This window comes from Phragmites australis, chromosome 10 (assembly GCF_958298935.1).
Source record: "Phragmites australis chromosome 10, lpPhrAust1.1, whole genome shotgun sequence".
Lineage (NCBI taxonomy): Eukaryota > Viridiplantae > Streptophyta > Magnoliopsida > Poales > Poaceae > Phragmites > Phragmites australis.
The window spans coordinates 8,657,854-8,679,902 of NC_084930.1; the positions used below are offsets into that span (position 1 = coordinate 8,657,854).

At 44.0% G+C, this 22,049-nt stretch overlaps 1 protein-coding gene across 1 annotated transcript; it reads left to right on the top strand.

Moving 5' to 3' along the window:
• The first annotated feature begins 2,109 nt into the window (after window positions 1–2,109).
• Window positions 2,110–3,400, top strand: LOC133931224 (protein MKS1-like). The gene has a single exon (XM_062378062.1). It carries the CDS (start codon window positions 2,245–2,247, stop codon window positions 2,875–2,877), a length of 633 nt encoding a protein of 210 aa, XP_062234046.1. The 5' UTR covers window positions 2,110–2,244; the 3' UTR covers window positions 2,878–3,400.
• The last annotated feature ends 18,649 nt before the right edge of the window (window positions 3,401–22,049 follow it).

Consider the following 22,049-nt stretch of genomic DNA (forward strand, 5'->3'; position numbering starts at 1 on the left):
GTGAATTAGGAGATGAAGAGGGAGATATGAGTGTCTTCCGTGATAACCTTGCTAATACTTTATATGTCATGAGAGAGTAGATTATTTATTGGAGGATATTGGTATAGACAAAAATTAAAGTTTGTATGAATGATGTATCTTTTGTAATTTAATTATGCATTTTCGTATTTTTCAAATATGGAGCTTATTTTATTGCATTATTTGTGAAAGACACCATTGCTCAGACATCTTTTAAGTTGGACATATTGTTTGAGAGAAAATAATGTTTAATTTTGAAAATTTTGCAAACAATTGATGTCCACCAGACAAGAAAATACGAAAATATAGCTAAACTGCACCTATGTGTTAATGACATGGCCAAGAAGACATGTATACCTCAAACAATTCTAAAATAAATTCATATGTGGAATTATGCACATCAAAAGCAACTAATAGTAAGTCAAAAGCAATTTAGGAGAAACTGACATGACAACTCAACAAGAGGCGTTTAAGCATTGTATACTCGTGTCGCACCCTTATCCGGTCACATGCACTGTGTACACATAAATACGCAGATCAGGTTAATGTGAATGATACAGTGATGATCAGTTGAGTGTAATGTATTTCGGACTTTTGATATGTACACACAGCAATCCAATCTATCCAGAATCTAGGTTACTAAACAACCCTTAACTTTGATTGTCAGTTTTTTACGATCTAAAATCTAAAAGCTATTTTTAAATTCACAACTGAAACAAATGGGTCTTAGACCCCGTTTTAGAGCATAGAAAATTAACTTACCTGGTTTATGTCGTATTCATATAAAACTCCCACTTCCAAATAGAGCACAGAGACATAGGCGGACCCAGAGAGACTCAGTGAGAGCATAGGCCCGTTCAAATTCTTGTTTTTATAAACTTGGCCTATCTTTTTAAGTTGAAAAGGCTTGGTTATCGTTATGCCACCGTTCACTTTTTAGACTGGTCCGTCCTTGGCACCAGAGGTTATAAGTATATGATATCAAATCGCGGGACCGCATCCCACGAGCGCGAGTTGGTACGCAGTCGAACGCGGCCGCCGACGCGCGCGCACGCACGCATGAACGTGGTAGAATCACTTGAACCACACCAGTCACCACCTCGTGCTCGCCTGCCCTTTCCGCCGGTCCGGTCTCTCTCCCTCCCCGCCAACTCCGAAGGTTCGTGCATGCGCTCGCCGCATACGTACGCCGTACGCCGTACACCCGTGCCCGCGCGACTTTCGCCTCCGCGCGTCTTGTCGGTCTCGGCGGCAGGTGGCAGGTGGTCCCCGGCTGCCTCGCGCGCGCCGTCTCGGCGACAGCACAACGCACGCCGCCTCCCTCCCGTAGCCGCCGGCGGCCAGGCGTGCGCTGACTCCGCGGCCTCTCGGGCCAATGGCGTGAGGTGAACGGAGCGGAGGCCGTGGCCGCCTCCCCGCTCTCAGCCGAAGCCGACAGGAAGGATACAAAAGCGAGAGGACGGCCATCTGCACTACTAGTAGTAGAGTATTTTTGTTGCTTTCGTAGTCGGCAACTCTTACCTGCAGGTGGGGCCCAAAGGCAGATGCGCTTTTGTCAAAAGGTTAGTTGCGTAAGCGTGGCATGATCCATTGTGGCTGTCAGATGTCATGTTTCCATGAAGCAGGTAGTGGAGAACTGAAGTTTCAATAGGATGGGTTCACTCTGTTGTCTTAGCCTCTGTAGAGTTAGACAGAGCAAGAGCTTGAGTTATCATGGCCAAAATACCAAGACATAACGTTATCATAATGACAAATAGAATGATTTTGTATGTCATATAACGCTGAATGATGTAGTGTCATGAATAATAGAGTCTGATCTCATATGTCATATAGCATTAAACTTTGCCGAGAAATTACAAATGTTATAGTGACAGGAGAGAAAATCTGCTCTTTCTATAGGAGACTCCTAACGATGGAATAAGAGATAAACCGGTTTACAATTTGCGCTCCACAAACAATGTGGCACAACTAGGGTTACGGAGACGTGTGCACATGGGATGGATCGAGTGGCACGTGCCCTCCGATTTTCTCAGTTGACCAGAGCCAATCCAAGACGCCGTCCTAGCCTATATATGCATCCATGCCCTCCCCCACCCCGTACATTTGTCTTGGCCTCTTGCTGTCCCGTCAGCCTGTCCCCTTCAAATCTTTCGTGTCCACTTCCACTTGCTTCCTGCCTCCAATCCATCGATCCATTGATCGTCGCCCTCGCTACCGTCAACGTTCATGGCCACTGCGAGCTTCGACGGCAATGTCCCGCGGCACGGCGGCGGCGCCGGGAGCGGGCCCCTCGGCGTGCACGGAGCGTCGCGCAAGATCGGAAAGCCTGGCGCCGGGCAGCAGGACCGGAAGCCGGTCATTATCTACGTGGTATCCCCCAAGGTCATCCACGTTGAGGCCCACGAGTTCATGGCGCTCGTGCAGCGGCTCACCGGACCGGACGCCGGCCGCGGGGACAAGAAGAGCAGGCCGTCAACGCCCGGCGGCGCGTCGTCCCCCGCGAGGCCGGAACCGGAAGGCGCGCGCAACAAGGGCGCTGGGACCAGAGCGGCGCCGCCGGTGCGCGTGACGGCGTGCGCACTGAATCGGCCCGCGGGATCCGCGGTGTCGGTGTCGGTGACGGCCACGAGGCAGCAGGCCGCCGGTCCCTCGGCGGCGGCCGCTGCGTCGCCGTCGGGATTCATGTTCCACGACCTCAGCCCGCTCCGCGGCGGCGCGCTCAAGGGCGAGCACCCCCTGATGGTGTCCCCCGGATGGCTGCACCACGTCAGCGACCACTTCCTCAGCCCCGGCACCTCGCCGTCGGCCGGCTTCCTCGACATCTTCGGGCCACTGTCCACTTCCTCGCAGCAGCAGTGATCGAATCAACCGGTGAGTGGTGACATGACATGCATGGCCAGCATGCGCTAGGGTTTCTGCATGCACTCGCATGCATGGACAGTTGGACACTGATGAGATCGAAGAGGCCATGCATGCATATTTCTTCTCGATGTTTGATAGGACTGGTTCAGAAACTGTTTATAGTGTAGGTTCTACACTTTTCCCTTCGACCCGATCATCCAATCGCTTCACAACAACTGACCGGATAGACAAAAACCCCAAGCTTCTGCTGCACTCGTCTGGAAGATGAAGAAGATTGAATTGGAAGAAAGGAGAGATGGGGATGAAGGGGGTATATATACACATCATATGTACATGAGTTCTCGATCTGATATTGTATTTGTTCTTGCTTACTTTCCCTTGATTAGTATTTTGTGATGGGAGTTTTTGATGCAAGGATTGTTTTGATTTTGGTGGAGTGCTAGTTGTAACATCAATAATGTATGTATGGTACCATTTCGTACGCTACTCATGGAATTGATTTATTTATTGATTCGTTTTAGTGGCGTGCAAGTTAATCAATTGACAGCTAACTATTGAAATGTTTGGTTAATAATATTGGGGAATATGTACATCCTGTGCGAACGGGCGAATGCCCAGCGTTAAAGCTCGGTGGGGAGCAATAACCATGGGTCGGGGGATCGTGTCCCCGCTCTCGCACCATTCCGCTGAGTCAAGCTCGGCGGGGGCTCCGTTCCCCGTTTCACATCTAACCTCAAACCTCAAATGACCGTGTAGATAGAGTCGCACTGGAAAAAAAACATCCTGAAGCTGGTATACACCTTGATACAACTTTTTTGCTGCTATAATCTATCTGCAAATTCTGCATCATGGAAACCACTTCTGATCGAAGAGAGCATACTGGTTTAGGGATTGCAGGAGAAGAACTTCACCACTATATATCTTCGAGCTAGCAATTGATATATAGGTGGATGTCTTTCAAATCAGGCGATCGTGCGTGTATGAACTGAGCGAGTTGCAAAGTGCAGTGCGCATTTTTCTAAAGGAACTACCAAAAAAGAGATTTCAAAGAGAGTTTGAACCAAAGTTACAATGATCTAACTTTACTAATTTGGCAGTTTTGCTTAAGCTCTCTTAGTTATGCTATCCTCCGAAATTAATCAGTTAGTGCATCGAAATTCACAAATTAGAAGAACCTGTAACGTGAGTTTGTCTGGACTATCGGGTGATTCTCCATACCACTACTACAGAACAGGTCATAAGTAGCGACTCGTCAGTATCGGTTCGAGTAACCGATATTGTTGATGTATCAGTGTCGGTTCTTAAACTTTCGCGCGTGAACCACGATTGAGATGCCAAGAACTAGTACTGATAGGCGCTATCAGTGTCAGTTCTTGGCGCCTCAATTATTGCTCGTGCGCGGGAGTTTAAGAACCGACGCTGATAGTCACTATCAGTGCCGATGGGAACTAGAACCGGCACTAATGTCTCTGTTATATGTATATCCAGCACTTAGCCTCTCTCCTCGTCTGCTCCATTTAGCATGACACCGCTCCTCCTCCCCAACCGCCGCCTCCTCCCCGTCTGCAGCCTCCTCGTCGCGCATCGGCTCGTTGCCTCCTCGTCGTGCATTGGCCCGCCGCCGCCTCCACATCCTCATCGCCTCCTCGATGTCCTCATGGCGAGCAGCAGTGGTAGTGGAGGTGGAGGGCATAGAATTAGGCAGCGTGGAGGCGGCCGCTCCATCCTATTCGGACGCTCGGGTCCGGATGACCACCCTCGTCCTCCCGGCCTCTAGATCCTCAATAGTGTGTCCCCTTCCTATCCAGAAGGGCTACCAAACATCTGGGTTAGTTCTGAAACTCAAGTTAGCAAATTGAATTTAGCAAATTGTAGTTAGCGAATTGTAGTTAGCCAATTTAGGTCCTGAAATTAGATATGTATTTTAGTTCAAAATATATTGGCTTATTAGTAGATGTGTATGTCATGATATTTGTAAGACCCCCATTACCGGGATCTCCTGTGCCTCCTGTATCAGTTCCTGGATTATGTAGTTGATACGCACAGTATAACAGTTGTAGTATCACAGTCAAACTTCGTATGTAAATAATAAGGTTCTGGGTATAAAAGGCTTACAATTCATACCAAATATTACAAGCCTGGCCTAGTGACCATCAAAACACACAACGGAAGAAAAAGCCCAAGCCACAAGCAGTGAGGGTGCGAACACGACTTCAGGGACTATTCTTCATCCATGGCTTCACCTATAGCGAAGTCGGCATCGGGATCTTCATCTGAATGACAGCAAAAGTGAGTACGGAAGGTACTCAGCAAGCCCTATATTACTTTAAGGTGTTGATAGATGCATAAAGAGTTTATTCAAGGATAAGCTTTACAGTTTAGATTTAAACGTAAAATAGTTTATGCAAATTATCAATTGTATCAACTATGATCGACTTCAAAACATTTTAAGTAGTTCAAAAATCCGCAACAAGCTGAATCTGGGGTTTCTCAGTCCCAGGAGGGGCTATACCTCACTCCACAGTCCCTTTTATCACATCTGGTTTATCTCTAGTACCACACAACTTCTGACGAAGTGAGCTAGGAACCTCATCATACGGACATCTAGTCCACACACTCACTCATCAAGACACATGCATCCGGAGTCTATTCAAGCGTGACGATGCCTTCGCACGTCCATGACTGTAGACACGGCTATTTGAATAGATTTACACTCTACAGAGGTTATACAGCTTTACCCACGCGATATGCTCAGCCTCTATTCGTAGCTAGCGGAGGAGCGAATCATACCGAGACTCTCCCAACACCTTTCCTGCCGGACTTTTCCACAAGACACGCCAAGTCTCAGAGGTGCATGTTCCGAAGGCCAGCATCCCTTTTTAAGCCTAAGCCGGTCCCTGAAACCTCCAAACAGCATGACAGATAGACCCTTGGCTGCTCGTTGCTCTCAGCCTCCTGGTATGATGCCCAACTCAGTCCAGTGAAAGAAAAATCAAGTCTTGCTGTCGGTGAATCAGGAACCAGGGGTCCCCGAGTCCCGAGGTCAGGCCAGCAGTTTGCCACATGGCGCCCTCCCGCGGGGATCATCTCCGCGAGGTACGAGAAGACTAAGTCCCGGGAGGGGGTGCTCGAGGCCATAAACAGTGGTCCCCGAGTACCCGAGTTCCCCGATGATCTGCAAAGACCAAGTGCCGAGAAGAGAGTGCTCGGTGTCATGAACAGTGGCCCCCGAGCACGCAAGTCCCCCGACGACCAGAAAAGCTGAGTACCGGGAAGGGTGTGCTCGTGGCTGCGAACAGCGGCCCCCGAGCGCCCGAGTACCCCGAGGACCCAATGGAGTTAGTTCCGGGAGAGAGTGCTCGGGGCTGTGAACAGCGGCCCCCCGAGCACTCGGTTCCCCGAGGATCTGAACAGTCAGTCCGGGAGAGAGTGCTCAGGGCCGTGAACAGTGGCCCCCGAGCACTCGGTTCCCCGAGGACCAAGAAAGGGTATATCTGGGAGAGAGTGCTCAGGGATGTGAACAGTGACCCCCGAACACTCGATTCCCCGACGGCCTAAGAAGTCCTTCGTTGGTGGCCCCCACAGGGGTCCAGCGGTGAGGTGTCAGCTAGTGAAAGGCCCGATGCCGCATTTAAGAGGGCGCGTGGCCTGTCACTTCCAACTACTCCAGCCACGCTCAGTGTTTGTCCCTACCACATTCTGGCAGGAGGGCGTGGGGACATTTAATGCACGGGTCCCATCCCGCGTTATCCGGCGTGCCTTGGGATAGCATCGCGAGGCCCAAGGTGCCCTGCCTGCCGCCCTGCTGTGTCAGACGTACAAGATCGGGCGGGCACGCCGGGCTGCTCGGTGGCTGCCCGGTGGGCCCTCTCCGGGGTGCCCGTTGCAGAACGCCATCATGACGACCGAGACCGGGCGGGGGGCTCGTTTTCAACCCCCCCCCCCCCCCCCGGTCACTTCGCGCAGCAGCCCATGATGGTTGCTTTTCCATTTATGGCACCTTGGAACTCGTGCCCTCCCTTTCGGGGCACGCTACCACCGGCGAGTATTTAAGAGGAGCCGGTGGACTCCGAAAAAGGGACTCTCTCTCTCTCTCTCGAGGCCCCGGATTCAAACACTCAGAGCTCCAGTACAAGCACAGAAACTAAGATCACCGAAGAACAAGGAGCCCGAAGCTCTAGGATAGACAAACATTCTTATAACCAGCAACATCCCTGAGAGACATTCTCAGTGCATTTATAACATCCACACAGGAGTAGGGTATTACGCTCAGTGCGGCCCGAACCTGTCTAAAAACCTCCAGAACATTTATTGCATTCTGCATCCGATCATTCCATTCCACCTGCCACGCATTTACACCCATTTATTTCTCCCGCAAACAGATTCAAAATCATCCCCCGGCCGAATCTCAAAGGGGGTCCCTCCGGATCCCTGCTTTAGGAGTTCACCCTCCGACACCTGCCCATACATGACGTATGGTTGCACGGGGTGGCTAAACATGACGGCGCAAGACTCGGTCCTTAAGCGACCGGGCTAGGCATCTTCATGGGCAATGAATACCATCATGTAACTCAAGCCCCCAAGAGCATCCTCCCCGGAGGACCACTCTACATGCCCGCGCTAAAACAGTTTTCATCCATTTTTACACATCACCCTCCATATCTCACATGACATCAAGGATTTCACAACTATCACAGAATTCACAACCATCAAGGATTCATTGTATATGAGTTGTCATTGATAACAGTAAATCTTGTCTCTGAGGAGAGGTGTTTTAAAAGCGACATCTTCGAGGAGACGTATTCAATCCTAAACATGCTAGATATCATGGCGTCGTCCGACGTTAATATAGATAACGACATGTAATCCTAGGGTGATATGTATTCTGGATGATAACATTTAAGACATGGCTTGTGTTTGATAGGATTAACTATTATAAGTAGTTTTATAAAAGCGTAATACATAACACATGCGATAATAAGTCCAGTTTTAGTTGATCATGTATATTATTTAAAAACATAGGTTCAATATGATCAAGGAGATAGGACTTGCCTTCTCCAGAATTTTCTTCGAAGTCTTAATTGTAATCGGGATCCTCCTCACTCCTGATGCTTCCTGCGCAGCACTCGCAGAACTCTGGTTGCCCTGAAATCACGACTACGATCAATAACGGTGATACTAAAGAAGAACTAATTAACACCAAATGTAAAGCCAAATGAGCCCTAATGGATACCATAACATGACAGATGAGTAGATCTCAATTTTAGATGAATTTTGGCGAAAGAATTACCGAAATCGGAGCCAAAACGGAGAAGTTATGGCTCCTGAAAGATTTAATCAGAATTTAAATCAAAAAAATTAAGAAATGCCATTGTTCATAGGTGGGGCCCACAAGTGGGACCCACTGAATAGTAACCTAGCCCCACATGAACAGTGATCGGTGGGACACACATGAACAGTATGGGTTTGGGCCGAATGGGCTTGGATGGGCTGGGCTGGGCTTGTACTGCACAGTGTCGGCCCGCTTAGGTTTAGGCTGGGTGTTTGAGTGGGCCACAGGAGCTAGGCCAGCCCACGGACTCCCGGCCTTTGGCAGTCAGGCCGGCCTGGCTGGCCAGCCGATCGTTGGGTCGAAACATGGCCCATTCAGCCAGGCCGAGCCACGCCGGCTTGGCTGGGCCGCAGGCGCACGGGCAGCGGCCCGGTCAGGCGTGATCGCAGGCGCGCGGACGCACGGGGCGGTGAAGGGGGAAGAATGTCCCGGTGGGGAGGAGTAACGGCGGAGCCGCGCCGGAGTGCTCGTCGGCGGCGCGTTCCAGCCAGAGACTCACGAGGACGAGCGAACGCCGAGATACTACAGGGTACGGCGGACTCAGGGGGAAGCTCATCGACAGTAGACGGTGACAGAGGTACGTCCAGACGACAGCCGGAGAAGAGCGCAAAGGCGCGGAATGATTGGGAAGCACCTCCCCTTCATTGGGAGGTGCCAACCTGCAAGGGAAGGAGGCCTAGCGCCTCTAGGTATCACAGCGTGACGACCGACCGCACTTATGGAGAAGATACACGCTGGCGGCTATAATGGCGATGGCGGCAGAGCCACTCACACGACAGTGCGTGGCAATAAGCTACGAGGGAGCCCCGGGGATACCTACACGCTACCTACGCAGACATAAGAGGGAACTGGGAAGCTCACCGAGCGCAGAAATGGCGATGGGCGGGGCGGCGGGGTGGGCGGGCTCCCGTCGGGCTTCCGATGATTGGACTGCGGCCCTGAAGCTCCTCGGCAGCACGTGGTCGGCGGATTGATGACGGTGAGGTCACGGCGGCAGTAATGGCGATGGCGGTGGTGGTGTCGATGGCGAAAAGGGGAAAATGAGAGAGAGAGACCGGGCATGTTATTTATAGAGGGAAGGGAGAGTCGGAGAGAGGCAGTGCACGTGCTGGCGTCACGGGGACGTCGGCGGCGAGGTGGCGGCTGGGGCCCACCTTTTTCTCCGGGGTATGGGCCGCTTGCGCCGGCCAAGCATGGGAGTGCGTCCGGAAGTCGTGCGTGCAGGGCATGGGAGGAGAGAGGAGCGCGTAAGAGATAGAAGAGAGAGAGCGAGGAAGCGGAGGCTGGTCGGGCGCGCACGGGGGATATTTCCCGGAGAAACGACGGCCGATGAAGGCATCGTCACGTTGGAAGGGAAGAAGTAAGGAGAGGGAGGATGGCGTGCGGGCGGATGGGCGACGCGTGGACGGCGCAGTGAGGGTGGGGCGCGGGCGAGCGCTGGGCCGGTAGCGCGGTGGCGTGGGCCGAGCGCTGGCGCGCGCTTGGGCGAGATGGGTCGGCAACGCGGGAGAAGAGGGAGAAAAGGGAGAAGGAACGGGCCGGCTCGGTGGGCCGGGAAAGTGAGAAGAAGGAGAATTCAGCCCGAGAAGAGGAAAAAGAAATAATTGGGATAAGAATTAACTTTAGATTCAAATTTCGTATTTGAATTTGGATTTGACATTGAATTTAGATCAACTTTATTTAGAATATCTGATCCTGGATCTTGAGACTTTTGAAGATGATTTGAATCCAAGAATTTGAATTCGAATTGGATTTGAGCTGAACAGAATCTCAGAGTAGGTTTTAAAATTGAGAGACATTCAATTTCAAACCACCACACAAAGAACCATAAGAATCTCAAACCAAAGCATATAAACCAACCTAATGCAGAGATTACTTTGGAATTGATTCTAGTGCTATTTGGAACACTTATTCAACTTAGCACATCTAATGTACATGAAGGTATATATACATCCACATACTTATCTTCTTAACCTTAGTTAGATTAATAAACCCTAAAAATTTAATTTGGAGCTAAACTTGCAACTAGATAAACATGCTAAAACTCAGGATGTTACAATATTATATGTGTATCGCTATATCGGTGTTATAGATGTTACCATCACTTCTCAGTGAGTAACTAGTTTGATACTTTCTTGTTCTGCAATTGATGACTTGACATAATTATGAGATTATCCACAGGTGTCGATTGATATGGTATTGGCGTTTTTTTTCTCTGGTTATGTAGACGTACCTATGACTTGTCCTAGGTACATATGGATGCTCAGGAATGAAAATCCATTTGTTATAAATTATAACAAGATCAATTAATATTACAGTTTGAAGTTAACAAATTCAGAAACTAACATACCAATTGATGTAGATGCTTCCTCATCTACAATGGCTACATGACATTATTACAGACCTTGGTGGCACATCATCTGTGGTGATGACCATATTGGTTGATAACAATAAAATGAACATCACTATCTCTTTTAGCATTGCTTTTCCTAAAGAAGGATATATCACTTTAACAGCATCAAGCTCTGAAATAGACCAAAGATTTATGGCTGAAAGATCTGCTGTCCATACGCTTCTACAATCGGTTAACCTGCAACTTGGATACATATTTTCGGACTACAGCTATTTCAAATTGAAAGTGCTAGAACAGAATGAGGATGTGCTTGCAATGACTTCTAGGCTCTCGCGGTTACATGCAGCTAAAACAGTTGGTGACATGAACCTATAGTTTATAGATATGGTTATTTCAGTAATATGAATTTATTCCTCTATATTATTGCTCTTTGTCTGTAGGGTTTTTACTAGAACAGTCGGATGCAGATGGATCGTAGCTTGACTTCAACTTTTCGTCTTCTTGTCCAGCAGTGGAGGTACACATTACTTAGTCCTCAATGCAAGAAGGTTTGAGAAGGAAAGTAATAATTACACATTAAGTTTTAATGTGATAGTAACAGTTTTTTTATTTACGGAAGTTCAATGAAACTTCCATTTGAAGCAACAGCTAGTGCGCTCATTTATGCACTGAATTATTTTGATGTAATATTTGGAGTTAAAATTTTAGATATCAACTATGCATGTAATGATATTTGATGTAATTTTAGAAATGCTTGTAGTTTGAATTAATATATTAAGTGTTTATCGTGACTTAAACATTAGAAGAATGTATGCATGTGCATGTGATGTATTTTAGATTGTGTAATTTTTTTTGGTTGCCGAATATCTATCAGTGTCGGTTCTATTTTAGAACCGATACTGATAATCAGTATCAGTGTCAGTTACTGACTATCAGTATCGAGTAATCAGTGTCTATTCGAAACTCTCCACTTATAACAATTTTAAATTGATACTGATGAAGTATTCTGCAGTAACGCACACTGCTTAGTGCTGAGGAAGAATGCGTATGTTTTATAGGAACATATATAATATTCCATTAACCAGACGGCATAGCTAAATCGCTAGCCAAATGACCTGGTACAAAGTTTTGCTCGGTGACCGATGTATTTCAAGAAAACATGATTTGCCACGCTTATGTTTAGGGCAGCACATCTTGCCTTAAGTGTGCCGAATAATCCACATGCACATATTTTCAGAACGCTTATTATATCGGAGAAGCTAAATAGTGCTCGTGCGTTTCATTGCATCCCAGCACACGATATTTTGTCCACCTACGCTGAGTGTTTGAGGAAAAAATAATGTGCTTTTAGAGCCCTACTCACCTGAATTTTAGTTAAGAGATATTCATGTGTTTTTAAGGCCTCCAATAAATGATTGTTTTTGTCATAGCTACCGGTACAGTTAATTTATACTAGAATTATAGTTACTCTATGCTGGAGTTAAGTCATTTATTTGGTGTAATTTTCAAGTAGTGTTGGTGTAAATAAAAAAATTCTTGTGTCAGAGTGTCCAATTACACATGATTTTTTGGCTAGTATAAAGTTACATCTAATATGAGGTAGACATCTAGAATTGGAAGGCTGAAAAAAAAAACAGGTGTTGGCATTCACTGCATAAAAAAAAAATCTAAGGTGACTCCGAATACGTTATCAATGACTAGTCAGGACCTATCACCAATAAGATCACACGAGATAGGTCGTAACCGTGATCCGTCACCTATGAGCGTCGTCCATGTGCTTGGAAGCAAGACATAAGTGACGGATAACCTCACCCATCACTTATGTCCTAACATAAGTAACAGGTGACCGTCACTTATGGCTTTCACCCAAGTGATGGGTTAATAAGTTACTTATCATTATATGAACACATAAATGACTGGTAACAAAGCTACTTGTCACTTATGTATATTTACCCGGGATGATTGTATTGTTTCATGGCTACATCCTGGAGCATAGCCAGGATTTAGCAGTCATCTTCTCCCTGCAAACAACAGTCGTATCCAGATTCATATCGATAAACACACTTATATAAGAACTCATTTATCACATACTCGCAAAAGTTACAAAGCTTCCATCAATTCATTACTGAATCACAAATATTACAAAGGTTCAGTCAACTCATATTACATAAGATATCTAGGGTTTCTATAGTGCAACTCGCTATGTGGGTTGATGACTTCACACATCATGAACTTGGCGATCTGTTGTCGAATCCCCGGGAGTGCACCGTCATCGAGAAAACAAGCTGAAAAATCATGTATAATTTGATGTGTAACCAATGTCACGTTATCAAGGAATTTAATTAATTACTAAAATTAGTATTGAATAATATTGTATTGAACTTACAATGGGGGATTTGATATCCTTTGATTGGAGCGTGAAGAGTATGTTACACGCAACACAGAATTCGCAGGCGTTGTCTGGTGGTTGGTGGTGGCATTGCAGAAAAGAAAATTTACGTTTAGATCGAAAGGAAAAAAGCTCAAAGATATATCTGTTTGGTAGCACTTTCAGAAAATTTACTTTTATGAAAAAGAAATTTTCATAAAATACAACTTTGGTATACATTTGTTTTTTTTAAAAAAATCATTAAGAAGGCCTAAACCTTATCTGAACATGACCGAACTTTTTTTTATGATGAAACAACAACAGCAAGTTTAAATGGCCAAAACTGGAGTTCTACTCATCCTATGAAGACATACTTTGCGTTGTTGGAAAGATTATGAAAAATTCTACAATCTTGCTTCAGATCATACCATAAAATTATTCCATTATGATGGCCAATAACTAGTTTGATCTACTACTATCCAGATTCTTGACAGAGAAAAATAGTCAACTTTTAACGATGATATCTCTCAAACTACATGAGTTATGACGGTAATCTTTGTGCAAAAAGAAAGGTATTGAAGTCCTATTCAACGTTTTTCATAGTGGACAAATTTATTTTGGCCGCTAACTTTCCCAAAAACGACGTTGAAGAGGGACTACACAATCTGATGGATTTCAGATCAAGGACAAAACTGATTTCGACCCAACCTCCAACTAGGGCCCCTCTAAACTCGTGATCTAAACCACAAAAATCAACCAAAAGGAGGGGATTAGAGGTGAGGAACCTCACCTAGGCAACCACAGAGAGCACGACGACGTTCCCTAGGGTTCTCCTCCTCCTTCCATTCTTCCCTTCTTCCTTTTCTTCCTTCCCTCTCCCTTCTTAGCCGGATTCTAGAAGGATTCGGCTATTGACAAATTCGGCGGGGACCAGAGGGAGGCGGTGCCCGGGGAGACCAGGCCGCATCGGGGATGAGGAGGCTAGGGCATCGCATCGGGGATGAGGAGGCCGTGGCGAGTCGGGGACGAGGGAGGTGGTGCTCTGAGTGTAGCAGCGTGCGAAGGAGAGGGCGTCGACGGAGGCCAGGTGCTCGGAGGTGGCTCAGGGTCGATGGAGGAGGCGCGCGGTGGAGGGTGAAGGGCGGTAGAGAGGTTTTGGGGGGCTTTGAGGCATGGTGGAGATGGGCGGCAACGAACCCTAGCACGTTCTCGCGAGAAATGACTTAGGCAAAATAAGACGAAGGAGGGTGCGTGGGGACTTCCTATATATACATATATGGTCATAGGTGTCGGGTTAAGAATTTCACCCGTCACCTATTATAAATTATAAGTGATGGATTAAGAATTTCACCCATCAATTATAATATTTACCCATCACCTATTATAAGTCATAGGTGATGGGTTATAATTTTAATCCGTCACTTATGACTTATAATAGGTGATGGGTGAATAATATAGGTGACATGTTACAGTCTTCACCCTTCACCTTTTACTTGTGTCCTATCAATTTGACAGAAATCTTCCAAGTTCAAATTCATAAATTATTTTGTGAAAGCAAACAATTAATATTACAAGTTTGACATTAATATTACAAATTCAAATAACTTGAAACCTAAAATTCAAATTTGACATATTAATATTACATATTTGACATTAATATTCCAAATTTAATATATATAAATTCAAATTTCTTCAAGGCAACTCGTCTGTTCTCATGACCCTTTCCTTTTCCCTTCATTTGGACCAATGTAGCGATCAAACTCTCACATATATTCTTCTTTACATGCATGTTGTTGGTAGAGTGGCGAATATCTAATTTTTTTCAATACTCTAGCTCGAATAGTATTGATTTCTTGTTCCATATTCCTTTTGTGCATCGTCCTTAGAGGATCATTTTTGCTTGCCAAGGACAACATTAATATACTTAATCTGTTTGTGGACATCTTCCCTGCTGAAATGTCTCAAGGTAACGTTTTATCCCTTGTGCCATCGAATTGCTTGTTCATGTTTCAGTATGGGTGCTTCTTATTAGGAAAACATCTATGTCGCATATACACTATTTTCTTTGAGTTATTCAACCTCAAACTGCATGTGCCATCTAAGCAATGGGGGCAGGCTTCACCTTTTCTTTTGCTCTGACCTGAGAAGTTATGAAGTGCTGCCAGATCATTGATGTTGATGAACAGCATAGCATGCAAGGTAAAGTACTCTTGCTTGTACTAATCCCAAACCTTGATGCTTTTCGAATAGAGTTTCTTAAGATTGTCGACTAAATGTCTGAGGTACACATCGATATCGTTATCAGGTTGTTTCGATCCTGATATCAAGATCGACAACATAATGTATTTCCACTTGTTACTACAAAGCCAGAATGGAAGGTTATAGATCGACAATACAACACATCCGGTGCTATGTGAGGTACTCATGTTACCGAATAGATTCATGTCATATGTGCTCATAGCAAACCTAACATTTCTCAATTCTTCAATGAACCAACCAAATGTGGAATCAATGATTCGCCCTTGAGCGGAATCCATCGAGTGTTGTATCATTGCATCATTTTTACGACCTTCCCTATGCTAACACACTAATTGGGCCTCCTTTATGTTGGCAAACAAATGTTTCAGACGAAAAATTATAGAAAAATACCACACCACCTTGTTAGAAGATCTTTCACTTTTCTTGCCTCCATCCCCATCACCACAGTCATTTCTAAACTTATATTAATGGGTTCCACATACAGAGTATTGATCTAGTTCTGTATACTCTCCACAAAATAAGATACAATCTTGCTTATATGCGTGTATTTTTTCTATCCGGTCCTAAAGGACAAGTTATTTTCTTCGCGTCGTAGACACCTTCGGGCATCAAATTCCCCTCTGGTAGCATGTTCCTTAGCAGATCTAACAATGCTTCGAAACTCTTATCAGTCCAACCATAGGTTGCCTTCAGAAGTAGAAGCTTTAGGTTCCTAAATATCCGTGTGTACTTCTCCTTATAGTTGGGATAAAGTGGCATGTTGGAACCCCGCACAAATTTCTGAAATTTAGCAAACTCACCATTACTATATTCGACATCCCGCACCATTTGGTCCATATTCTCCACAAAATTCTCGAGATCATTATCATTGAAACCTAATATGCCCTCGTCCCTGAGATCATGATCCATATCATAGGGTGTAAGTCCTTGAGCCACACTGTCGACATTGAGGGCCCAATCCATCTTTCCCTCGTTAAGTCATACATCGCCATGTTTATTCCAACATGTATAATTCTCTTTAAATCCATGCATGATCAAGTGTACATAGACATTGTCTTGTTTCAGGAACTTATTATCATTCCTGCAATCATGATATGGATAATATATTGTCGTTTTACTATAATCTTTCATATCCACCAAAGCAGCACTAAAGAAATACTTCACTCCGCTTAGGTACTCTAATAAGTTCAGGTCTCAAGATACATTCAATTTCTGTCCGCCATCTACAATGTAAAAATATTCATTCTTCATTAACAATTATATTAATTCGGTGATTAAATATGCGATTAAAAAATCTATACAATTACACTATATCTGTTACATGATGCGATAGATCGGACAAACCTAGTATCAAATCTAACATAAATACAACTCACTTGTACTAAGATTTTGGAGAAAGATGCAAAATAATCGATTACAACTCAAAGTACTAAACATCATGATTAAATAGACGTTAGAGGAGGAAAGGGAGAGATGCAAACCTTCAAAAACCTAGCAATAATTCAAACTTCGAATCAACAAGATATTGGAGAGTCTATGATGAAACCGAACAAAATCGTCAGATCTACTGTGCGCGCAGTAAGGTTGAGTTTATTCTACGCACACGGTACCTAACCAGCTCTTATAATAGAGCTAAGTCATCAATGATAGGTTAAAATATAACTTATCACCTATAATAGTCATAAGTAATAGATCATAATATGACCCGTCACTTATGACTAGTAGGTAATATATGACCTGTCACTAATAATTTGTTATCAGTGATAGATCAATATTCAGTCCTGATCTAAGATTATATAAGTGACGGGTTATATAATATCCTATCACTAAATTATATTTTTTTATCTATTTTTTACATAGGGATTAAAAAATCCCTGGGTATCATATAGACAACCCCGTATTATATTGGCCGTGCATATCACAAACACACAAGCAAATAACTAGCACTCGTATAGCTGATTGAAATAAAATAATTTGGAAAAATATTTATCTAGTGGTATGATTCTCGCTTAGGGTGCGAGAGGTCCCGAATTCAATTCTCGGAATATCCCCAAATCTCCTATTATTTTTTTTCCCTTTTTATTCCTTCAAATCTCCTCCCACCTGCTTAACTAACACCGCCCATTTGAAACGTCGTTCCTGAACACAGATCAGCTGAATGCGAAACACGATCAGGCATGGAATACTGAAGTTTTCAGTATCTTCTCTCTTTCGCGCAAGTCAACTGTACCTTGCTTGATGGGAAAAGAAGAAGAAATGCGCCACTCGACAATCATGCAGTTGAATATTCGTACAATTTGATCTGATTAGTACTGGAACTTCAATTTGTTTACTGAAACGTTCGAGTTCACAAGAACCCGTAAATGAAGCTAGCGTGAGGTCTACATCTAAGCGTGGGTTCATATAAGTAAGTCATCCGACACAAATCAAATGTCCATGACCACAAATAATTCGCGATGGTCCTATGACATTGTTGCAATGGTGTGTGCATTAATTAGAGCATTAATTCTTTCTTTTCTTTTTTCCGAGAGGATTACACTATTATTCTTTCTAATTTTATCAGAAGTGTGTTTGGTTGTAGCACAAGATTAAAAAATGGGATATGATCATTCATGTTTTATTAAATGAGACATCCAATTTATTGTTTGGTAGTATTGATATGACAATATAATTTGTTGTTTTAATGGATGGATAGGACTTGGATGAGGTTAGCTAATTTTGTGAGACCTACTCGTTATTTATTTAGTTTTTCATCAAAATATAATCATGTGAGATCTTGTTTTGTCGATTTAATTGAAATAAATACAGTGGTACAATCAGATCGTAAATCAGATAAACTATTTAGGAGATAATATAATTTGAACCATGTCAAAAAAAGTGCATTTGCTCTAACCAATCAGAATATGTCACATCGGTAAAGATAAAGTTTATTCAGAATATAGATAGCTCCGTCCAATTATTTTTGGTGAAATAGCTCATCCAACATCTAAGAAGAATATTCCCTCTCGATGATCATCCTATCCATCTTGTTATTTAACCAAACACTTTAAAAACTGAATAATCATCTCTCATCCAAAAATATCCCTCCAACCAAATATATCATAAACGTATCGATGTGCGCTAGAAAGAGAGTCCATACCCCGACTTTACCTACCACTACCTGCCGCCTCGCCAACCCACTCGCCAACCACCGGTTAACCCTCCCTCTCACTTCTATAGCCAATGGAGATAAAGACCCATCACAATCTAGAACCCTAACCGTAGCTCTAAACTCACAAAGCAATAGCGACACGACACCAGCGACATGGGAGGGGTGAGGTTGCGGCGCCGAGAGAGGCTCAAGACGACGTGATCCGAGGAAGGAGAAGCAAAGATAATTGCCGCCGTCCGTCGCTCCTTGGCACGTATCTCAAAATGACCAAAATGGGCTTCGGGCTCAGTCGACCGATGTATAGGAAGTTCCAGAAAAAGGCCCGTGTATTTAAATCGGGGTTGGAGAGGCTCAGGCCTAGCCCAAGGACAGTGGCCTGCCGTCAAGGTTTGTGGGCCACTTCACTCCCAGTTAGAACAAAGGCCCAGATAAGGAGGAGGGCCTCTAACGGGCGCGCATTTGCGCGAGAGCGTATGGCCCAGTAATCGGTCCTTTTGGTTTTCCCTTTAGCAGTTTTTTTGGACGCCGTAGCACGGCAAGCAAGACTCCCAGCCGTCCTCTACGACGCAATGTTGGGAAAATGCAAACTTTTAGTTCTTACAGAATTTGTATAAATATTCCTGTATTTGAAGTATATCCTTAAAACATGAGCTAGGCATAAAAAATCATTGTTGCCCAAGCATCAAGTCACCTATTTTATGGACAATCTTGTTTTATACTCCCTCTGATCATAAATACACATAATTTTATATAAGGTACGGTCTTCAGTACATAACTTTGATCACTTTTTTCTATTAGAATATATTTACAAGATCTATTGAATCTGTGATATTATAAAAGATTTTTTTCAAGACATATCTACGTATGATTTTAAAGTTTCCAAACTAAATATTTTGAAAGCTATTGTTAATCAAAGTTTTAAAAGTTTGACGAAACTTTTTTCAAAAATGACATTTATTTATGATCGGAGGGAGTATAATTGCTGGAGAGAGAAAAAACTAAAGTTGAAATTCATCATAATATGGTGTTATCCAGTCATCTAGCATGTAGAACATACGTAAGCGCAAACCATATAAGGTTTCACATAGTGAGTTCTTATAATTCATTCAGTTAAATAAATGAAAAATTACATAAACCACCCCAATTATAACTCGGGTTTTGAGATCCCCCCCCCCCAAAAAAAACATTTCGCTGCAAAAGGCACCCAATTTCCCAGCCTGATCTGATTTGAACCCCTCTGCTCGCGTGCTCATCCAAGTCGGTCCGTTTTCACCACAGTGGAGCCAAGCGAGCTAGGTCAGCTACGTCAGGCTTGATTCGCCATGGAAGCTTGTTTAGCCATGTTGCCTGATCCAAGCCTGAACCTTGTCTCCGAGTATGTTCAAGCACAGACAACATCGCCTCACACGATGGGAGCAGGAGGGAAGAGAGAGTCACAGCGGCGGCGGTGGGAATGGCTGGTCACTCCGAGCTGATGAAGTCATACTCTGGACAGGTGCGCTCGATTTTCTTCAGTCGGGTATGCATGGATTTGGGAGATTAGGGTTCCACCGAATGAGGGTTTTGTGTTCATGGTGTGATTCGGATCGTAGGCAAGTTGTGATTAGGAATTGGTATGAATTTAGGGATTGATTAGCAATAAAAATATTTAATTTGTACTTGCAATGTGTGATTTGGAAGGCTTCAAGCTCTTCATCTGGCATTGGGAGCTACTACTTGGAGTCCTCTTCCCATGACACTTGCCTTAGATTTCCTACAAGATTGTGCAAGCACCAGTTGTTTGTTGCAGTTAGGTACGCTTGGACTTTTGACAACCCTGGATGACATTTTGCTTGCTGCCCCCAAGGTAATTGGAAGTTGTTTGCAATATATAAATGTTGCTTCTACTATTGAGATTGCATTATCTGAATTTGGTCCATCTTTGTTGACTATAGGAAACAAGGCAATGCTTAGCCTAGAAATGGGTCAATGCTGAGTGGGATGCTAGAACTTATAGTGTCCCGGTAAAGCTGATGCGAAGGAAGGAATGAGCTGAATAGGATGCCAAGAAGTGGGAGGAAGAATGGGAGAAGGTGAACAAGGAGCATGAAGAGGCTACCAAAAGAGCTAAACAAGGTGAAGAAACAGCCGTAGAAGGTGAACAAGGAGCTGAAGTCATGGTAGAATTATGCTCATGTGGTAGTGTCAAGGTGTCCTGTTGTTGGCATTTTGGGAATGTAATAGCTGTTTGTGGCATTCGTCATCCTAAAATCTTCAACATACTCCTTTGGAATACACTTTGCATCCATTTGTTTCACATCATGGGACCTTCCACATGTATGATATTTCACAAACATCCTTAACTTGAATGTCTTCTCATCAGGAATCACTCTTCCAAATATGTACCATGGACAACTTCCCTCGAACACTTAGCAGAAACCTTTTATGGATCATTCTTCTTCCTTTCAACCTTCCTCCCTTATCTAATTATCATATTCTTCATCGCCTCCTTGAATTGACCAACATCAGTAAACAGCATCCCCACTTCAAGTAATGGATGTCCCATTGTTCCCTTGTCAAACCATTTCTCCTTAAGACTCTTTGATCTATGCACAAATACTGGACTTTCAAATGCCTCATCTAGGGTGTGGTTGCTATCATCTGGTTCATCAAAGAGATATATCGCACATGCTTCTTATTTTCTAAACTATAAGCAACTGCATTGTTCTTTTCCCACGCTCCGTGCCATTCTAATTGACCTTGCACTAACCCAAGGTTACAAAAGGTGCTAGGAATTACGGGCGGTGACCCTTCGCCTCGAGCTTAGGCTTGCCTAGGCGTTTCCTAGGTGCCGCCTAGGTGGTTTGTACTGTAGTAGGGCAGGAGATCAAGGTCAAGAAGGCTAAATCCCGGGACAGATGCGAAGATGGTGCGATGCATACAAGGGGAAAAGTAGGATAGAGCAACCAGTTTGTGGATGAATAAATGGCACATTGTAAAATTACTTAAGGTGAAGCAATTTAAATGAAGAGTAGCAGTTCCAAAATTCTAACTTTGTATGTGTAATTGACTAATTATGAATAATAAATAGCAGCATACATCATTTGATCTTTATTTCTAGAGTTTTCATTATCGAGCTGAGCAGTTCTTGACTTCTTGTTTTCAACTTATAACAGAGATGAGAAATATCAAATAAGTACTCATTAACTAATTGATAAACTGAATGAGTGAACAATAATAGTAAGGAATTAGAAACTCATCTGAATGATCTCATAGATATACACCCATAACAGGTTCAACCATCCAAGATCGTAACTCTTAGTAGCTTGTAACTCATAAACAGCACACAAAAAGTTATAAACACGCTGTAATAGTCACTAACAAGTAACAATTGTTGATCATAAGAACATTACATAACAAGTTCATAAATAATGTCCTTTATTAGTTTAGACTTCTCTCACAAGTCACAAAATGAACATAGTCCCACACATGACACACATAAAAGATAAAACATCACATGATGACACACATAAAAGTCCCACGGCCACATATATAACAAAAGATGCATTGCCATCATTCCAGCCTCCTCAATCTTCATTCATGCTATCCTCATCACCTTCATCAAACTCCTCTTCTTCGGACTCAAATTCCTCTTCTTCATAAAGCCCTCTTAGTCTTGCACTTCTACGTAGCTCAAGTTGTTCATCCACTCCCATTGCTTCTCCAA